This window comes from Sapajus apella, unplaced genomic scaffold, assembly GCF_009761245.1.
Source record: "Sapajus apella isolate SASKATOON/1434 unplaced genomic scaffold, GSC_monkey_1.0 scaffold19, whole genome shotgun sequence".
In the NCBI taxonomy this organism is placed as follows: domain Eukaryota; kingdom Metazoa; phylum Chordata; class Mammalia; order Primates; family Cebidae; genus Sapajus; species Sapajus apella.
In genome coordinates, this window is record NW_022436959.1 from 1,104,847 (window position 1) to 1,127,044 (window position 22,198).

The 22,198-nt window shown below is 40.9% G+C and overlaps 1 protein-coding gene across 11 annotated transcripts in view; it reads left to right on the forward strand.

Moving 5' to 3' along the window:
* Positions 1–22,198, forward strand: part of ELMO1 (engulfment and cell motility 1) — a 569,594-nt gene that overhangs the window by 407,878 nt on the left and 139,518 nt on the right. For all 11 annotated transcript variants that reach the window (XR_004271412.1, XR_004271414.1, XM_032286647.1 and 8 more), the window contains one exon: positions 1,435–1,571. Coding sequence is in view for 9 of the 11 variants with exons in the window: in XM_032286647.1 (XP_032142538.1) it covers positions 1,435–1,571 (137 nt within the window). In the remaining 2 variants the exon portion in view is untranslated. The remainder of the gene's footprint in view (positions 1–1,434; positions 1,572–22,198) is intronic.

Genomic DNA, 22,198 nt, shown 5'->3' on the forward strand with positions numbered 1-22,198 from the left:
TCCTGAGAACAGAAGGTCCCCCCTGTAAGCCTGCTCCCACCCTTCCCTCCATCCTCTCCTGGACTTCCAGGGCCTGAAACCCCACCATTCTGAGCCTTGAGGATGAATTGACCTTAGAAGGGATTCCAATAGCAAAGGAATGCATGTTCTCACTCATAAGTGGAAGCTGAACAATGAGAACACATGGACGCAAGGAGGGGAACAACATACACCAGGGACAGTTGGGTTGTGGGGGAGTGTCAAAGGGAGGGAGAGCATTAGGACAAATAGCTAATGCATGTGGGGCTTAAAACCTAGATGATGTGTTGATGTGCCACTGTGTTAAAGCCATCCAGTCCTCATGCAAACCACCGTGGCACATGTATACCTATGTAACAAACGTTCACATTCTGCACTTGTATCCCAGAACTTAAAGTAAAATTTAAAAAAAAAAAAAAAGAGAGAGAGATTCCAAATAAAATAGAAAGACTTTCACTGTATGTAACAACTTAGATTTTGTTTTTTAAAAACCTTAGGGTATTGGTTTTGGGGGTCAAAAACCTTAGTTCCTTGGGCTCCACCATATCCTCACCTGTAAGACATGAGTAGTAAGAGGAACTTTAAAGTTCAAATGAGGCATAATGTACAAAAGGGCTATAAAAATGTAAGCTTGACAGATGGGATAAAGGGAGGGGTTGGGTTGCTGGTCTGAGGAGGAGGAGGAGAGTAGGGGCTAGACCTAAATCTCAGAGCACTAGGTCTGACCCAAGGAAGCTCTACAGTGGGGGCTTGAAGGCAATTTTGGCTGACTTTATGGTTTTACCCAGGACTGGACCAGTTGCAGCCTTCAGAGTCATTTGGGTTGCTTTGACCTCCAGCCATCTGTGCCTGGAAATGTAAAACAAATGGTTAATGGCATCAGATGGTTAATGATCTCACATGTCTCCTGCTTACTGCCATAAGAGAGAAGAGCCCCCTGGAGAAATAATCATGGATGTTATTTTCAAAGTTGCAATTAATCGTGTATTCAGGAAAACCCGTCTTCTGCCAGTTATTCTGATAAGAAAGAGGAAATTGAAGGTGACGGAGGAGCTGTGCCTGAGAGGGCAGTTTGAATAATCTGTATAAGGTCAAGAAGGCAGATATAGGCTCATAATCAACACAGCTGTTTTGGAACAAAGCCGGGGGTGTCGTATCCTGGCATGAGTTAGGGACTGACTTTTGTCAGTCAAAAAATGTGCCTAAGGCTAGGTCTGACTATCTGACCTTAAGCTTCTAAGTTGTATGAGGGCCACGGCCATCCTTTGGTTTCTTTTTCAAAAAAGCTTTTTCATTATTATTGCCTGAACCAAAGATACTTCCGCTTGTTTCTCCTTGGGGCACTTACCTGTGGTTATGTCCTCGCATTTCACTGTTTTAAAACTTCTTCCCTTATTTTCCATCTCTTTCCTCCAGCTAGTGAGACCTGCAATGACTTCCACCCAATGTTCTTCACCCACGACAGATCTTTTGAGGAGTTTTTCTGCATCTGTATCCAGCTCCTGAACAAGACATGGAAGGAAATGAGGGCAACTTCTGAAGACTTCAACAAGGTAACGTTGATCTCGGGTATAGGCAGGGGATTCCCATGACGTCAAAGGGGCCTGTTGCATGGTCCCTCTGCTGTGTGCAGAAGGCAGTTAGCAAGGTGGGGAAATGAGGAAGACTGCAATTACATTTGCTTCAAAAATGAAGAAAGAAAAACATGCCTATGTAGACATGAATCTGTGTGCTGGGGATGACCTCATCTCTCGGGGGGTAAGCTTGGAGCAGCTTTGCTCCTTTTGTGTAAGTCAGAGCCACCAGCAGAGACTCTTTCTGGAGAAACACTATCAAGGTGAATGTTTCCTTTCATAGCATTAGTTTGAGATGCCTTGTCAATATTGCAGGATCTACCAGGGAAGGGGCCTTCTCTCCACCTATCCAGGAGACTTGTACAGAGCAAATGAGATCAGGGAGATTGCTCTGCCTAGGTGGTTTATTTGTGGATTATGGATGTGCTGTGATAATCTACCCTGTGCTGTGTCAAAAAGAATTTTTACGAAAATGGAAGATCTCTTTCAAAGAACTGAGTAATTAAAGTTATATGCAGCATTTCTTGGTTTACAGTAAGGATTTGATCCTTTGAACTGAGATGTCCTTTTCTTTCTGTATCATAATGTCTCACAAGAGTGGGACTTTCACATTTTCATTTGTGTGTGAGTAAGGAGTAGAGGGAAGGGCACTGGCCAAATTAAAGAGAGCAGAAGCACTATCCATGCTTTCCTAGAGAAGCAAAATCTTTGTCCTGAGATAAAAGCCTGATTAGCATTAATAACAATAGCATATTGCAGTGTTTAGGTACTTTTAATTTGCAGCTATGTACGGCTCTGAAGGTGGTTGGGCCCATCACCCATGCCTACTCACTCAGCACTAAGGGCTATGACTATAAGAGTCAAAGGGTCCGGCCCTCAGTCATGCTCTGGGGCTTCCATGGGCATGTGCTTAGTGCGTAACAATATCTGAATTTCACCTGTACTTGGTATGCTTGTTGGTCATTGCCTCCCTGTCACCTTGAATATACATCTCATCCTTGTTTCCCACTGTACTTCTGGTTTGTGGCATCTTGAACCAACGCCAATTGAAAAGAAAGAGAATCAGAAAAAGGACTCAAGCTTCAGTCAGGTCCTAACCTAAGGGGCTAAGGCCACTTTGCCCTGGATCATTTCAGCTCTTTCATGTGCTGCTTTGTGAAAGTCATTTAGTCCTCAGCTTTGTGAGCTGCGGACACCTGTTCCTCCAGGAGAAGGAGACCTCATCAGCTATTATGGATTTGGGCGTCAGATGTCTGCTTTCTGAGAGATTTCATTTATCCTGCTTTTCCTGAATTATAAATTCCACATTTTTACAGAATAAAATCTGCAATTGAGAGTGTTGCAGATAGTATTATTGTTGATCTAGGCACAGATAAGCTGTGTAGAAAATATTATGAAAGTTCTGCAGAGGGCTGACTCTGGGGATGAACATTCAGACACTTAAATCCTATAGAAGTTATGGTTTGTAACATGAAGCACCAAGAGTTCCTTGTTAGCAAAGGAAGCCAGAGGCCTCAGGATGGAGGAGGTGGGCACAGCTGGTGGGGGGCGGTGACCATAGTTCTAGGGTCCCTGTGGCTTATCATGGCCATGTGCTCAGATTGGTGGCAGACATCCTGCCTGTTCAGGGTGAGGGCCTGCCAGGTGACAGAAAGCTCCCCAGAGTATCACCCTGAAACTTTTATCATAATTAGCCTAGATGGCTGCAAAAGCTCTTCAGCAAGACCTAAGAACCAGGTTTTGGGTGCAGTTTCTTACTGTAGCCCTAGTGCCGTCTTTCTGTGTTGTTTACAGATCATAGTCTAATGCTGGGTCTCTACTGCCAAGTAAGGATGGCAGCTTATGGCTGAGGACAGGCAGCTCCGGGCCCGGGAGGCAGAGGGTCCTGTTTCAACATACAGATAGCCATCAGGCAAGAGCAGATATCAGAGGAAAATCAGGGATGAAAAGTACTAGGAATTTTAATTTTCTACATTAAATACTTTTGTTGTGTTTGCTTTTTTGTTTTTCGGTACTATGCATGCCTCACGTAACCAAAAAATTTATCAGGTATTTACATTTTTATCATGTGTGTATCGATTTTCTATTGCTGATCTAACAAATTATCACAAATTTAGTAGCTTAGACAATGCAAATTTATCTTACAGTTTCATAGTTGCCAACAATGGATTTCACTGGGCTAAAACCAAGGCGGCAGCTGAGCTGTGTTTCTTACCAGAGGCTCTAGGAGAGAATTCGCTTCCTGGCCTTTTTTCACTCTCTGGTGGCCACCTGCATTCCTTGGCTTATGTCCTTGTTGTCCATCTTCAAAGCCAGCAGGGACAGCTTGAGTCCTTCTCACATGTCACCCCATTACCCTGATCCCCCTTCTGCCTTGGTTTTCCACTTTAAGGACCTTGTGATTACATTGGGCCACCTGGATAATCCGGCATCATCTTCCTGTCTTAAAGTTGGCTTATAATAACCTTAATTCTACCTGCAACCTCAATTCCCCTGTGCTGTGGAAGGCAGCGTATTTGCACGTTCTGAGAATTGGAGACGTAGGCACCGTGGGGAAGCTGTTATTCTGCCTATTCCAGTGTGTATTTGATTTACAGTTATATTACATTTTTAGATGTGTAGATCAGTTTAAATTAGTGAAACATGGACAGATGAGCCTTTCGTTTGTTTTTCTTTTTGCTGGTAGACATAATACCTGTTACAGGGTTTTGCTGGTGGCAGCTCAGATACAGATATAATTATGTCCCTTTTCTTTTATGCTCCTGTTCTGCCTCCACTAGCCTTTTTATAAAAGAAGGCCCCTGTGTGAGCCTCTAGTTCATTTTGAAAACCCCCTTTCTAATTTTTTCCTGCTGCCCGTCTATCAGCCACTGTTCTGCTTTACCTAATAATAAATTGGAGAAGAGAGAAAAGCTGAAAGTTAAATCAGTTCACTTTTCTTCTTGTTATTAACTCGGTAGCAGAGGAGATTGAATTTAGGAACAAATGTGGGTTGTGAAGTTACTGGTAGATTTAATGTTTTTCTCTTATCCCCTGACTGTCCAAATTCAAATTCAGAAATATCTTTAAAAAGCTCAATATGAAACATAATTTCTTTTCAACTTTCATGGACATTCATCTCAGGCTTTTGCCACTGTAAACAGAGCATGGAAGGTGGATTTACTTGTCAACCCTGAGACCCAGGGCTCTGTAAGCAGGGCTTAGCTGTCTGCTGTCTTTAGCTCCTCACTGGAGGAGCAGTGTCCCTCAATTTGAAATATTGATTTGCCCAACAAGCTACTCTGGATTCTATTAGAGGCAGGAATAGCTTCTGCAGCCCGCCTTGCTCGGGACACCAGTTTATAGATATCTGGTGCTTGGTAGGTAGTTAATGCCACTGCTGGAAGAGCGTGTTTGGAAAAGCAGCTGTCGTCTGCTCTTCCGGGCTTGGGAAGCAGCAGATGGAATGTTTTTTATTTATATAAGAGAAGTAGAATTGGAGAGTGATTAAAATATTTATGCTTTGAAAAGTACTTTCTTTCAGTTTCTCAATATAGCACTTTGCAGAATAATCCATTGATTCAGGCCATTGAGTTTGTGTTCTATGTTTTTTTCTTTTATTACCAATATTTTAGAGCATGCATTATTCATTTTTATAGGCATTAGGGAAGGGCTAAACTGCAGCTGGATACCTCAGCACACAAGTAGCCCCATAATCATTTCATTGAAATCTTCATTTTTGAGCGGGGTAAGAAAGGGGACACAAGTAATTTGGGTATTTTAGGTATGGGGATCTCATTTAAAGCATGTGTGCCTTACTACTCCACTGTAAAAAAAAAAAAAATCTAATGAGAATATACCCTTTAAAATATATGTCCACGTGTAGCAGTGTTTCTCAACGTCAACTGTACAGTAGAATCACCTGGGGGCTTTTGAACAACCTGTTTTCCCACTGGCCAACTGTACCACAGATTAATTAAATCATTGGAGGGAGAAAGCTGTGAATGAGCATTTTCATTAAGGTAGATTTGATCATTAAAGGGGATTTATGTCAATGGAGTCGCCATCAGTTGACACAAGTGACACTTATCATGAGCCACTGTAAATTTCGTGCATTGATGGAGTGGGATGTTCATTGACCTGTATGACCCAGGTTTTCATCCTGGATCTGTTATTCAAGAGCTGTATGTTTGATAATTTAAAAAATAATAATAGTTTTTAAAAGGATACATCACCCTGTTTATTGGTGGGGTGATAATAAATTGAAGCAATTAGGGTAAAAATGCTTTGAGGGAGTAAAACTGGCGTATGTAGTTGTGGAATGTTCTTTTGTATGAATAAGATAAAACCTGTCTGTGAAAAATGAGCAAATTGCCCTTCTCACAAGCAGACATTTTTTTGGCTATGTTTAAAAAAAATAAGTGAAGCCTTGAATTCCACACAAAGTTCTGAACTGAATTAGTAACCCCTTTAACTTCGACAAAAATAGGCTTTCAGCTGAAATTTCCATGGATTTTGGAAGTGTCTTCCTCCCAACAAGTTTATTTGGTACCTTAGTTTCCCACGTGAAACACAAGAGTAGTAGCCTAAAAATCAGCAGGGCCCATGATTTTCACATATTTAATGGCTGTGAGAATTAAGTCCTCCCCAACAATTACTGGTTTCCCAGATCTCTTCTCTGATGACTGAGCCCTTTTAGATAACGTCAAAATATTTGTTTCTAGCATTGGTATTACTTTAGACACTATTAAAATCGACATTATAAACCAAGATCAGGTGATTGTGCCACGCTTTCAGATTACCAAAATGGAAGAAACTAATTTGAAAAATGAAGTCACTCTAGAGTAAAAGCACTATTTTGAAACTTTATCCAGCAGCATAATAAACTAAGTGCACACAATAGAGCTTAGAATCTCAGGCTTGCAGATGAAAAACCGTCTCTTAAAATAGCAGAGACTGTGCATAGGGAGAACCCAGGCCCATTAAACAAAGCTGCAGCTGCCCCTGGCCAGGCTGTGAGCTTCATCCAAGTCAATGGAGAAAATCTCAATTAGGAAGAATGGGAGTGCCGGACAGAAGAAAACATCCTGAGAAATCCCCTGGAAGATTATTCATAGGAAATAGCCACCAACTAGTCACATCTAGCAGATTATAGTGTGGGATAGGAAAGGGATTGTGTTTAAAACTTTAAAGACAGCTAACACATGAATAAAAAAGGGAAATGTGTTTGCTTCTCAAACTGTTTGCAGCTTACTGACTTTCTGTGCATGCTGTTCAGGGGACAATTGTATATTCAGGAGTCTCCTTACTAGGACAGTTCAACTTCATAGTGGTGCAGACGGCGCTCTGTTGGTTAGCTGAGCTGGCCTAGGGAATGAAAGGTGGTCTGTAACTCTCATCATGAATAAACATGAGTCTCCTCATTTGCATGAGGCAGGTGACTGTAAAATATCTTGGAGCAAGCTGTGAAAGGAAGCTTTGTGCATCCATGCCCAGGGAAAGCTGGAAGGACTCAGTGTTGTTTATCTTCATTAGAATTCCATCTAGTGCTGCCGTTATTGATCGGAACTGGGCCTGGTGTGGCTAATAAAGTAGGTGTACGTTTTAATTGAAACATGAATATTTGAGTGGAGGAGAAGTCTTTTAAAGAGCCCTAATGTCATACAATGAGGTTTTCCATTTTTCAACTGACTAGGCCATTAATAAGCATTTTTTTTCAATCGGCTTCTGATGTTTCACAAAGGTCTTACACTTGCCACACAGGCAGTGGAACCTCCTCTAGAAGCAAATGCATTATATGAATAGATTGAATTACTTCTTTGATATTTCTTGTTGGATAGGTAGCAAAGCGTTTCATATGTGTGTCTGCTTTTAATCTATTCACATAAGATAATGTTACCTTTTTGCATGGAGTTTGTCACTTATTGTTGGACAGCAATCAAGATATTTCCTCTCCAGTCCTCGTCAGTGTCAATTATACTATCCAGAGGCAGCAGAAAGACCAGGAAAGTGACTTTGGTAACTTATCTTTTTCAATAAGTGTATGTTCAAATAGACCTCAGTGTCAACATAAACAGATATGTATTAGTAACAGTTAACATGACCCTGGCTAAGTCAGGGAAGCACTGTGTTATAGAGCAGTATTTGTCACTCTCTTTTGCATTATCCCTCCTAGTCAGTTTTTATAGGTATTTTTCCCCAGTCACCCTCCCCCTGAAATTGTAATTACAGATATATTATATATCTCTTTGTGTATGCATACCTGTGCCTTATATGTAAAAAGAGTAAGATTTACTCCTCCAAGAACTGTTTTTGTGCCCCACCCCCCCCCGCAAGGATGATGTCCCCACTCCCTCACCAAGAATGCATGGTGCAAAGGCAAGAACAAAGGCTGAATTAGCAGGAGGATCTTGTGGCAGTCCCAGTTAGCCCTTCACCAGCAGTGTGACCTTAAGCTTGTCCTTTAACCACCAAGTCCCTTCTCACCTGTAAACTAGTAGTGGCAATAGTAATAAATAATACTCCCCAGAGTCACTGTGAGGATTAGGCTCTCATTAGGTTTGCTTTGCAAATTGCCCTATACAAATAGGAGGTGCTAATCTCAACAGGCAAAACCTAAAGTGGCAGTAATTTGCACTTGGTGGTGCAGTGTAATTGAACTGCCTTGATTTCCCCAGATAGTTTGATCAAATATTCATAAATACAGATTGTTTCATGCCTCTAGATGGGGTGCATTGAACTTTAGTTTGGCCACAGAGGGGATTTTGACCACTGTGGCCACTCCTCCCCAGCCCTCCCACGAACAAATGTACTGCAGGTGATGCAGGGGGCTGGGGACAGTCATGATTAAAATGCCAAGGGCCTCCCTTCCAGCTGGGTAACCCTGTGCAAGAGACTTGGTCCTCTCAGCTTCAGATTCCTCATCTGTGAAATGGGAATAGGAAATTACCCACAGCTAAGATTGCTGTGCACCCTGATGGTATCAGGCAGATAACATGCCAGGCTCAGCGCTGGCCTGGATCCAGCACCAGTCCACAGTAACAGGGAGCTGAGAGAAGACCAGGTGACACGGGATTCCAAATGCCTCTGAAAAGGAAAAGGATGCTCATAGCAACACTGACAGCAAACATCTTCAGGAAAGGTAGACAGGCTGCTTCTTCAAGTTTAGTAATTAACATAGTAGTGACTTAATTTTTTTTTTTTTTTGAGATGGAGTTTCACTCTTGTTGCCCAGGCTGGAGTGCAATGGCACGGTCTTGGCTCACCCCAACCTCTGCGTCCCAAGTTCAAGTTATTCTCCTTCCTCAGCCTCCCGAGTAGCTGGAATTATAGGTGCCTGCCACCACGTATGGCTAATTTTTATAATTTTAGTAGGGTTTCATCATGTTGGCCAGGCCAGTCTTGAACTCCTGACCTCAGATGATTTGCCTGCCTTGGCCACCTACCCAAAGTGCTGAGATTAGGGATGTGAGCCACCGTGCCTGGCCAGTAGTGACTTAACTTCTGAATGTCCTCTTGTAATGGTCTCAGCTACATGGGGTCCATGGCAGCTTTTATGAAGAACATAGAAAAGACCTCAAAGGGTGACCCATTTTCAGGGACTGCCCTGCGGCTGTGTACTGTGCCCTGCATCTCCCAACCTTGTACCCCCCAAATTTACAGCCATAGCAGCATCTCTTTATAAAAGAGGAGCATGCAGGGACTGTGAGTCATCCAGGAAGAATTGGATTTTGTTGACTCTGTTAATGTAATTTTCATAAAAATGGTTAAACTATTTAAAACCTGTTTAAAGGTTGACTGCTATCCTTAGCTGTAGACATTGCTAATATGTTTTGCTTTCTGGACATTTTCTGTAACTGGAGAGTTTATAAAATAGGTTATTGACCAAGAGTGACTCTTAAAATTTTGAATAAGTCTGACAGTAGTAAATATACTTCTTGGGTGTTCCTTTGTGTTCAAGATTTTGCATAGAGTTCTCATTTCTGAAGTCTTTCTAGAGCCAGTCTATCTTTCTTTGCATGTATAGCATGTGCTAACTTGAGATTTGCCAATTAGGAGGAGAAAATAATTGATTGTTTCTTCTGCTGCACAGTAGTGAGATATGTCAGTCCCTTGGTTCAATTTCTGACCAGACTTGAACATAAGACTAATGATGATTTTAAGTTAACTGCTTTCCCTAACTCTGTTCAGTGACTTCTGAAACTTCTTTCCTTTTTATTAACTATACATTGGGGCTGTGTAGGAGTTGTTAATTGGTTTCTATGACCTGAATTCCAGATTCCATTGTGGATTATATGAGGGGTTTGATAATGGCACAGAAACCATTTTATTAGTATATGTCAATTAAAAGGAAATTACCTACATTTTGAGTAAGGCATGATGAGATTTAGGCATTTTAAATTAAAGGACAGAAAGGAACCAGAGTTGAATAGCTAAGAAGGGTACCATTAGGTGGGACTCTCTCATGAAATACAAGTCCTCATTGATTTAAAAGAAAATATTAGTCTTGTAATTGCAAAGTAAATTATGTTACATGGGAGGTTGAGAACACATGTCTAAAAAGAGATGAGTCCCCTAAGGCAGAACAGAAGAGCACATAGGTGCTATCATATAGGTGCCCCTTATTGCCAACTGAGGGTACCAGATGTTGTGATGAGTGGAGGATTCAGGGCAACAAGGGGCCCTAGATAAGATGAATCAAGAAGTCAGAATGAGAGAGTGGGATTGGAAGCTATTTGCAAAGACTCCAAAACAAGAGCCAGAAGAAGTTAGGAGATCCCAAGTGAGATTTCCAAATATCTTCTGCAGAATATCAGATCTAGGTGCTTGTAGTTAAAATATGTATTTAATGACTAAATAGCTAAATATGCATATACAACCTCATATGCATATTCAACCTCTAATTTGCATTGCTTATATGTCTGTGCAAATTTTTCAGAATTGTACTTATTTCTGAGCAACAGTGACTTATGGATCAGGATTATCTGCCTTCATTTTCCAAGTAGGAGCTAAACACTGATCTGCCTTGTTCAGCCCACACACTGGCCCTCCTTCCCTTTCACCAGTTATAGAACCAACTCATTGAGTCGGGCAGGTCCAAAGCAAGGACAGAGGTTGAGAGGCCAGAAGAGGCTATCAAAGTAAGGCTAAATTAGATAGTGGTTCCTTCCTTCTTTTCTCTTTTATATTTGAGACGGTGTCTCATTATGTTGCCCATGCTCATCTCAAACTCCTGGCCTCACACAGTCCTCATACCTGAGCCTCCTGAGTACCTGGGATTAAAGGTGTGAGCCACCACTCTCAGCATTCCAGCCCTTTTTTGGCAATTATTACAGGGAGAAAAATGACAATTAAAGATTGAATTTGAAAGATAAGAATTCCAAACCGAATTTCTTCTCCCTGCCTCCTTCTTCCCTTTATTTTCTGGTTTCTGTGTGTTTTCTTGCTATTCTGTTAAAATTAAAAGTAATAGATGCTCAGTACAACTATGTAGGAGGAAGTCATTCAGGCAGTTAATCAGCTCAGGCATTAATTGGGTCAACACCTTCCTTAGGAAAGAGCTCAAGCCTGCAGCTACCACTTTGGGCAACAACTCCCTCAGATGCCTCTGAGATGTCCCTCTTGCTCTGTCCCTAGGAATACTCATACCCTAGAACTTATCTCAGTGAACTGCAATTGTCTAACTATCAGGCTTCCTAAGAGCAGAGCCCTGCTCTTTCTCTATTCTCAGTATCTAGCACTATGCCTGGGATCTAGAAGGTACTCAAACTTACTGTCTCACAGCCATCATACGTACGGCAGAGCCACATCAGCTTTCCACATCTTGGTTAATAGGGTCACTATCTAGCTTACTCTTCAAATGCTATATGTTCTTTCAACAACACAGTGCTTGTGGTAGATAATGGGAATACAGAGCTGAGCAAGGTTCGATGGTTCCTGCTGTCACAGAGCTGGCAGTCTAATAAGTTTCTACTTAGAAATGTATGGGCTAGTCCTGCTTTGTGAAACTGATTAGTGGCCAGAGTCAGTACAATCACCACATGGTTCTTTACCTTTTCATCATTGCCTCAGTTTCTGTCTTCTTCTTCTCTCACCCCAGTGTGATAGATTGGATGGCTGGTCACCAGTTCTTCACTGCTTCATGGTAGTAGCATATTTACATTCCTTGCCATGACCTCATGATGCATGAAGGGTATTTCCTCAACCCTTTGACTTTTGACTTGGCCAACTGACTTGCCTGGGCCAGTGAGATGTGTGTGGATGTGAAATGAGCAGAAACTTGACTGTTGCTCGAGTGATTTTTGCACTTCCGCCATCATCATGAGAACTATATACCCTTGGTAGCCACTGCCACTTCACTGTAGGTCCCAGAATGAGATATATGGAGCACAGTTATTCCAGTCAGCCCACAGAATTACAGTTTGAAACAGCCACCTCAGCTAGCATGTGGATCTGTGAATGCGAGAATACCTTCTTCTTCTTCTTTTTTTTTTTTTTTTTTTTTTTTTGAGTTGAAGCCTCACTTTGTCTCCCAGGCTGGAGTGCAATGGCACAATCTTGGCTCACTGCAACCTCTACCTCCTAGATTCAAGTAATTCTCCTGCCTCAGCCTCCCGAGTAGCTGGGATTATAGGGGCGTGCCACCATGCCCAGCTAATTTTTTTGTATTTTTAGTAGAGATGGGGTTTCACTGTGTTAGCCAGGATGGTCTCAACCTGCTGACCTCGTGATCTGCCCACCTTGGCCTCCCAAAGTGCTGGGATTACAGGCATGAGCCACGGCACCCAGCCAAGAATAACTTCTTACCTGTTGAGGTTGTTTGTTACACAGCATTACTGTGACAATAGCTGACTAAAATAGCAATTGTTACACCAACTTACCTCCTCCAACACAGATCTGACCATATCATTCTTGCTTTTAAAACTTCTGTGGCTGTCCATTGCCTGACTCATTAAATTTTATGGCCTTAGCAAGATGTTCAGATTTCTCTTTAATTCACCTGAAATACTTTTTCTGCTTTATCCCCATATCTTCACCCTGCACCTACCCTAGGTTCTAATTGAATTGCCCATCATTTCTTGGACATGTAATTACACTTTCATATCTCATTTCCCTCTACTAGAAACATCTTCTCCCGTCTGCGTGGTGAAATTTTATTTATCCTTTAGGATTTTGCAAGTGTCACCTTAGCAAGATAGTTATCATCTCCCTTTTATTCAGAATAAAATTTTGTATGTCTGCTCCCACAGCATGGAATTCAAATTTTTTTTTGAAAATATCTTCTAGTTCTATATTAGTTGTTTGTTTTTAAATCTCTCTTTCCAAATTAAGTTAATATCTCATCAGAAGCAAGAGCTAGATTTTACATCTTAATATCCTCCAGGTGCTTTTAAGTAGTATCTGCTCAGTACTTTGTGTTCAGTGTTGAATTAATGAATGGCCAGAAATGTTTAATTCGATGATCATTAAAAATGGTCCACCTGACCAATAAGCTGAATTCATTTACACCATCTTAATATGGGATGGCCACTGTTGTTCAGCTCCTGAAGGCCAGGCATATTTTGCAATTCCACACGATAAAGAATTTTTTTGTCCCAGATGCCAATAGGCCTTATTGAGAAACACTTCCAGACCCCTCCATCAGAATCTCTTCAGATGCCAATAGTCTAAGGAATTTATGAAATGATTTTGCCATCTGTTTCTTAGTACAAATGGCAGTTGTCATTATTTTTCTACCCATGTAGCTTTATATAAGGTGAATAGAAAGCCTCAAAGACATTGAACTTTTGCAAAAGAAACTGAACTGCTCCTTTTCCAAAAAGATTGGTTGGAACTCCTTGTTAAAAAAACATATGTGTGTATGTGTGTTTGTGTGTGTGTGTGTGTGTGTGACTATACAGACACACACATACATATGTATGGGTGTATATATGTGTGTGTATGTATATATATAATCTCCCTCTGTTTCATTTTTACCTTCACTCATTTATTATATCGCTCTTAGGCCTGCTTAATCCACATACCCTGATCATTCAGGGATTCAGGGAGCATTCTTTTTCTCACTAGCCTTGTTTCCAGGCCAGTGGGAAAAATAACATAAGTAATGGTGTTTATTCTTTCCCAGGATGGCTGTGAGAGACCTTCCAGTGCCAAAGACAAATGCGACTGTCAACCTTCCATCCCATGTAGGGGACTAGTGTCCAAGAAACGTGCTTATGCAGGAGGAATATTGACTCACACATGTGAGCGCATCATGCCGTTCACAAAAATTATCTTTTGTATTTTTCCTTTACCTCCTGAACTTCTTTTAAATTGGAATAAAAAATACATTCTCCTTAGACTGTCATAAGACTGGGAAAACCAGTTCTTGCCACAGTGAGTGTTTTAACTGCCAGAGGCAATCAACTCCCAAGAACTCTTCTGGTCCTGTTCTCCTTATTTCTCTTTTTCATATTTGTTTGCATGGCTTGGCTGGATCCGAGGTGTATGACATATGGCTTTTTGCCGCTTGAGCTGCCACAGAAATAAATGTCATTGGCATGTAATGCCAGATTTCCATTTTGTGAATCACAGAGCATGGGATTCTGTCCGAAAACTCCCTGGCCACTATGCGTTTTTAAAGCAGAAGTAGAAAAGGGTAAGACCCATGCATCACACAGAGACCCTTTTCCTATTAAAATGTACTTATTGCCACAAAAATTATGTATAAAATGGACATACTTTTGCCCCAATGTGTGTTCGAAAAAGCCGCTTGGCTTGTTTTATTGTGGTTTTGGCACTGAGCAAGCCTGGACATTTGCTCCCAAGCCTCAGCTAAGCAGATGCTGGTTGGTCAGGGATTCAGATGGATAAAAATTTGCTTGTGTGTGTACCAAAAAAAAAAAAAAAAAAAAAAAAAGGCTGTGAGTAAAAGATGTCAATGTTTTATGGATGAAGTTTGCCAGAATTTTGTATTCATTAAATTTTCAAGTTATAAAAGGCTTTAGGACAGAGGTGGCTAATAATGGAGACCTGAAGCTGCCACAGATGCAGCCTCAGCCTTTGCACCCCTGCATGGCTAAGAAATCAAGAGAGGGCTTTGCAGATTCACACACACACACACACACACACACACACACATATTACATGGAGCCATATGCAATTGCCAGTATTTGACGTTTTTGTCTGACAAATACAATAATTTCAAATGGCTTGATAAAAAATTGTTGTACATTACATGGAATCAGCAGTACTTACCCATAAACATTTACTGTTGATTTCTGATACACTCTTCTTCTGTATTATTCACAGTACCTATTTCTCTTTTATGTTATTATTCTGTGATCATGTAACTCACCACAATAAATTGCAGTAAAGTCTAACAGTCAGGAGCATCAGCCGTGGACCCAAGGAATGGGGTTCATACCCTAGCTCCTTCGTTTCCTTGCTGGATGAACTTGAGCAGGTTAATTACCCTGTATCTCAGTCTCTTCATCTGTAAAACATGGATCATTGTAGAGTTGTTCTGAGGGTTAAGTGAACCAAGATTAGGTGGAACCACATGAAATGGCCAATATTGGACCGTTTCGGAATTGCAAAATTTGTAGTTCTGTTCTGGTCATCTTAATAAATGGAAAGCATTTGGGGCCATTCCATGATAGAAATGACAAGAAGGATCACACAGCACACACAGTGCTCCAGATGAGGCATGGAAAGGCATGGTTCTAGTCCGGCTCTGCCTGTGACCTCCTGCATGACCCGGGTCTTTTCTCCTGCTCCTGCACTCACCAATCTCTCCCAGACAAGGCTGTGGCCCCCAGGGATGGCCTCCTGTGCTTTGAATTCCATCCCCTCTCACCTGCTCTGGGGTTCTGTCCATTATCACTTCTAATCTTTATATCATCAGTCTCTTCCTCTTACATGCTGTCTTCTCACCAGAATATAAATGCACACAAATCTCCCACATTTTTAAGAATAAATAAATGATTTTCTCAACCCCCTATTCACCTGTGCCCCTCCAGCTTGGTTTCTGAAATAGTTGCCTCCGTTTCCTAGCTCACCTCTTCACTTATTACTAGTCCACTGCAGCCTGCCTTCTGCCCCCACCAGGAATATAACTGAGCAAAAGAAGAGAAACAGGACTCTAAAAAGCACTAAAATATATTGTCAGTCCTTGAAAACCTCCATAGCCACAAAAGCTACTGATTTTGACAAAAAATGACCTCCGATGGACAGTTTAAATCTCAATCTTGTTTGCCACCTCTGCAGCCCTTGACCCTGTGAGCCACTCTCTTCTTCTTAATTCTTTTTTTTTTTTGCTGTGGCTTTGGAAATGAACATATATGCAAGACAGATATAGATATACAGATACAGACACAGATATATGTATACAGTGCACATAAGATCTATATACAGATGACACATTGAATATATATGGAAGAAATAAAATTATTATTGTCCCAGTTACCAGTGTTATTTTTAGGAAAAAAATTAAAGGATAACTAAAAATATAACTTAGCACAAGAAAAGAACTATAACTCTAAAGTGCATTAATATATATTTTGAATACTTGAAAACCTCTGTAGTCACAAAAGACATGATTTTAAGAGGCAAGTGGGAATTGAGAGGAGTCTTTGAGTTGTTCTAAATTTAAGACTGGAAAGAAGTCATATTGTTATGAATCCCGCTCTGATGAAGAAGATAGACATCAAAAAATTTGTAAAAATACATCTTTTATCCCTTACACCTTCATGCTATTCACATCCTCCCCCACCCCCATCTCTTCTCTTCAGCCTAAAAATACACCAAAATCATTCCTGTCCTTAAACAATATTTTCCAACCCTGTTCCTCTTTCAAGTTCTTATCCAATCTCTGTCCGTCTCTGCACTGCCAAATTTTCCAGAAGAGAATGCCATCTCCACTTTCCCACCTCCTCCCCTTGATGTGGTTTGATGTTCACCCACACCCACCTGCTGCAATCACTTCATTTAGCTCAAGGTCACATTCTGATTGTTCTTGTTCATCCTCTTCCCTGGCCCCGAGGCACAGACTTGTTTCCTCCTGCACTTCCTGGGATCCTCTCCATTCCTGGATTCCTATGCCACTGACCCTTTTAGCATGGCATTCCTGGAGGCCCTCTTCTTTTCCTCTCCTACCACCATCTCCTTCCCACCTTTACCCATCACCTGAGACAGACAGAAGTCCACCTCCCCGTCTCCTGTGGATGGTCTGCAGACTCCTCAAACTTGGGATGTCCAAAACTAAACTCTTCATTCTCATGGTTCCCTTCCTGCTGCTGCTCCTGTGGGCTCTAACTCCAGGAGTGACATTACAATCCACCCCATATTTCAGACTTGAAATCCAGGAGACATCTCTGGCTTTCCTACCTTTTTCTCCTTAGTAGGTCCCCAAGTCCTACTGATCCACCATTGTATGAGAAGGGTCACCTGCCTTTCAATGCTGTGACTCTGCTTTCCTGCACCATTATCTCAGTCCTGGTCTCTGTGCAGGAACACATGCTAGCATGAAAAATCAATTGGCTTTTGTCAGGCTGTAAATACCACCAAAAGAAAATCTAAAGGTGTTGTTAAGGCAGAAAAGAAAAAATCATTTTCCTTCTCTCCTGGAAATAGCTTAATTTTTTTCTTCTGGTCTTAAAAGAAATCACTAATCTCAAGAATCACTTTATCCTGTCATAGCTTAGCTACCCAGTGCCTTTCACTTATGGATTCCATTTGTTCTGTATCCTGCCTTCCTGCTGCCATCATCTCTTGTTTGTCTTTTAATTGGTCTTCCTAAATCTGGACTTGACCCAAGGCTAAGTTCTCTTTCCCCTAGCTGCCAGAAACACCTTTCTAGGACACAGCTCTCTCATAAGCCATCGGTCTTCAAAAACTTTCGGCTCTCTCTTCTTCCAGCAGGATAGCAAAGTTGCAGATTCTGTCCTAAACCACTCTTCCAAGAAGCGTGCCTATTATGTCTAGCAGCACATGTCCTACTAACCCATCATTAGTCATACTGAGTGCTGCAGCATGCTTTGCACTTCCCAGCCTCTGTCCTTGCCTGGGTGGAACCTTCACTCTTTCTGCTGAAAATCTACCTGTCCGTCAAGGCCCAATGTATGGGCTCTGCAGAGCACCCCCACAGGGACAGGAGTAATTCTCTCTTATGTTCACTTTTCTTTCCCTCTCTAATAGCATTTAACTTAATCAGCCATACATTGAGTTTGGAAACTTATTTTAGCCAAATAACTTTGCTTTAAATGGGTTCCCATTCATTCTCTGTCCCACCACATGGCTACCTTGAGGCAATGCTGCAGAATTGCAAAGGCCTGAAAATCATGATCTTAGATTATGGGCATTATCTACATACTCACATACTCTCTCTCTCTCTTTTTTTTTTTTTTTGAGACAGAGCCTCACTTTGTCACCAGGCTGGAGTGCAGTGGTGCAATCTCGGCTTATTGCAACCTCTGCTTCCTGGATTCAAGCTATTCTCCCACCTCAGCCTCCCAAGTAGCTGGGACTAAGGCAGGCGCCACCATGCCCAGCTAATTTTTGTGTTTTTCATAGAGACGGGGTTTTACGATGTTGGCCAGGATGGTCTTGATCTCTTGACCTCATGATCCACCTCCTCAGCCACCCAAAGTGCTGGGATTACAGGCATGAGCCATGATGCCTGGCCTACTTTCTCTCTTTCTTGACTCTACTCCTAAGAACCAGGACTAATTCTTACTTGCCATTCTACCCCAGAGTGCCTACCAAAAAGAAGGAAAGAAATTATGTGGACTTAACAAATGTTAATTGAATTGACTTTTTATCCTATCATTGATAAAAATATTTATCCATGTTAATATTAATAATATTTATTTTAAAATCAGCTGATAATGTCTTAAAAGGAAAAAGCACACTCTAGAACAAACTTTGCAATCTACAGAACAAATTGAGTCTTATGGACTCTATTTGGCATTGAAGGGCATTGTGTGGCTATGACAGGAAAAAGGGGGATTCTTTGAGTGGCGATTTCTTTTAAGACCAGAAGAAAAAATTAAGCTATTTCCAGAAAAGAAGGAAACAGAATTTTTTTTTTCTGTCTTAAAAACATCTTTAGATTTTCTTTTGGTGATATTTATTGCCTGACAAAAGCCAATCGATTTTTCATGCTGGCATGTGCTCCCCCACAGAGACAGGGCTGAGATGATGGCAAAGAATTCCCTTCTCAAACCATGCTGGGCCGAGGCTGGAGAGTCCTGGCTTCCAGCTGTTTGTGAGGTCTATTACACCCCTCTGCATGGGGAGAAGACCTGCACCTCCTCCTACAAAACAGAAAGGAAGAACTGGCATTCATGATAACACAAAAGTATGCACTACTACCACTTTGCTGGCAGAAACCTTGACATTTCACTAGAATTTTAAGAAACTGGTTGAGGCAAGGTTCCTTTGGGAAATTCACCAACATTGATTATCTTGTTTGTAGAGCCATTCCATATCATTCAGCTATTTAGAATCATAGACATTCGGGGGGGAGGGGAACAAAGATATGCATATAGATGTCCACTTCATTGTTATTTATGAGTGAGAAATTGAAACTAGCCCAATTATTCAATAGTAGGGATATGATAAGTTAATTTATGGATGTGTTTATTTATATGTTAGAATTCTTTACTCATTCAGAATGATATTTGTGAATAGTATCTAAATATCAGAAATTACAGTTTATACTATGTTAAATGTGAGTACAGCAGCATGCAAAATTATATCTCAGCTGTGTAAAACTGCAAGCTAAAAAGGGTTAAATGATTTTAACAATGGCTTCTATGATACTGGGTTGGGGTTTGAAAGAAAAATGGTTTCTTCTGCATAGTGTGATTAATTATATTTTTCTTTTTTATCATGTTTTTAATGTTCCCCATATTTGCTACCTAACATGTATGATCTTACAATTATTATTTTTTTTAAAAAACACTTTAAATTATGTGGGTGTAGAACTGGCACCAAGCTCCAAGTGTGATCTGATCAGTCAAGCTAGGGGGAATTTCTTTATCTTGACATTCCATGTTATAAATTTAGGCTAAGTTTGTTTATTCTTCCTTGAAATAAAGCATGGGTTTGGGCCAGCTCTGCCAGCCCAGCTAGTGCCCAGCATCTTAGCCTGAAATTGATTGGTACTGAGATCAAAAGCCCTCTCGGGCTTGATTCAAGAAAGACTCATTAACTGGAAGGACATTCTAAGCAGATGTGACACCCTAAAAAAGCCACATTGCAGACAGAGCTGGACCCAGCACCTGGACTGCTTGTAAAATGGATTTCTGAAGGGGGTAGTGTTCAGGAGTGCTTCACAGAGCGCCCTTGTCCCTCTCAGAGTGGGATTGCAGGAGTGGGAGAAGAAGAAATCGGAGACAACAGGGATGAGCCATTGAGTTGTTTTCAGATATCCTCATCCCATGAAAGATACCTGATGAAGGATACCTTCTGAGTACTGCTGTCATTCTACCTACCTATGAAGGTGGGTAGAATGACAAAAGTACTCAGAAGGCTTGTATAACCTCTCTAAAGTGTAAGGTTTGCAGTAGGATTTTGTCTTCTTGGCAAAGATATCAGAGACATCTAGAGATGGTATTCCTGGTGTTGAATTAGTAAATCCAGCCTTAAAGGGTTCCCAGTATTGGGGAGAGCTGTGAAAAGAGATAACTATGCAAGAGCCATAGCACATATATTGTATGGAAAGAATGCAAGGAAAAATTACATTGAGGAAAGACTTTATTTAAGAGAGCATCATATGCATAGAAGCTCTCCAGGTGAGCAGAATATAGTCTGCTTGGAAAAGAGATTTAATATAATGAAACTCATGAGCAAAAAATATAATAAATGGAACTTTGTTATTTTCAAGATATTAAGGCTGTATTTTTGGTTCTTGAAAGAAACACAGGGCAGCGTGTTAGAGTGCATTGTCTCAGGCGCTTCCTGAACATTACTTGAATAATGCACCAACTCTTCACTTCCCAACTGGGATTTTTTAGTGTGAAATATGTTTTCTCAATGTATGTTCAGAACAGCTGAGAGGTCCAACACAATCGATTCTCACAAAACATAAGCAAGAGCGTTTATTCAAGGTTCAATGTTTGTGATTATTTGAAAGATTTGCTTCATTTTTCTCATGCTTGTGATTGTGTGGAGAGAATTGTAGGCAATGCATTTTGGAAACCATGTTCTATATTTAGCTTGAGATGACTTGGTGGGGGCAGGGGTACATTTTTACATTGTGTATGCATGGATTGATTATTGCCCTTCAGGTCAATTTTTATTTATATCAAATTAACTTCTCTCCACAATTAGTAGCTTAAAGTTGCAGGCAAGTATTGGGCAACAAAATAAAATGTTATTTTTTTTCTAAATGTAGTTTCTCCACCAGTTAGGTTATAAAGCTTATTCTTGATGAAAATTGAGAATAACCTGTCAAATATCATTTGCCTAGGGGTCATGCTTCACATTTCAAAGCTTCCTTTGATGGGAAGTATTAATAGATAGAAAACAGTTTGAAGTGATCTGGCTCTTACAAGCTGTTGCGATTGAAAGATTGGGTTTAAGAACAGCAGTCCTGTTTTTTGTGATGGCAGTGCTGGTTTGCTAAGACCAGGCACACTCTTAGTTGGCTTGTTTAGAGAGGTTATCGGTTGTTGCTGATATTAATTGAAACTCTGGACACATAATTGTGTCGTGACTGGCTTCTGATAAAGCCAAGTTACTACCAAGATCCAAAGTTAAAACAATTGGGTTTAAACAGGACTCACCCTAGAATTTCATATAGTGACTCACTGGGCCTATGGGTGCCCTCCCCTTGTGGTTCCATATCTGGCCCTGAACAGACCTCTTGGATCTCCCTTTAAGCCACTCTGCTTTGTCCACCCCCTTCCACGTCTCAGAGCATGACCTCCCTGGAATTGACTGCCTTCATCTCTCTCTAGTTTCTTCTTTTTCCTTGCTTGCCTGGGTAAACTGAGTCTGCTTGTCTTCTTGAGCTTGTTGGTTTCTGTCTTGCTCTTCAGACCCTATATTCTTCCCCACATCCCTGATTGTAGTATAATCTTGCTGTCACAAGAAACCAGACTGCATAGGTTATCTGTGAGCCTTTTAGTTTGATAAAATACCTATGAAGAGAAGAATGACCAGAAAAAGTAAGGGCATCAAATGTTTAACCATTTGATAAAATATGGTGAGCCATGGGTTTAATACCTACAAACTGAAATGAAATTTGTCCTTTAATGAGAATATCAGAAACAAATTTTTTTTCTCGAAATGTAGAATTATTTGAATGTAAAATGGATGTGCTTTGGAATTGGAAGAGGTTTACTTGTTCATTAGATCTGAAAACCAAGGAGGATGTGATGAAAGTCCAGAAGCTTCCCTTTTCCTATGGTGAAGAAGCTGTTTCCCACTTTGCACCATCTAAAGGATATCTTACCATTGGCCCAGTCGCTTTTTATCACCATATTGCCAGTGGATGTGCTTGGCAAGACTGAACTGAGAATTTTGGCATTTTCATTTTCCCTTCTGGCTTGATTTTTCATCAGCCTGCAATTCTGTAATTCATTTCCATGGTATATTTGGAAAATTCAAATTGGCAAGTGATAAACTCAGAATTTCACCAA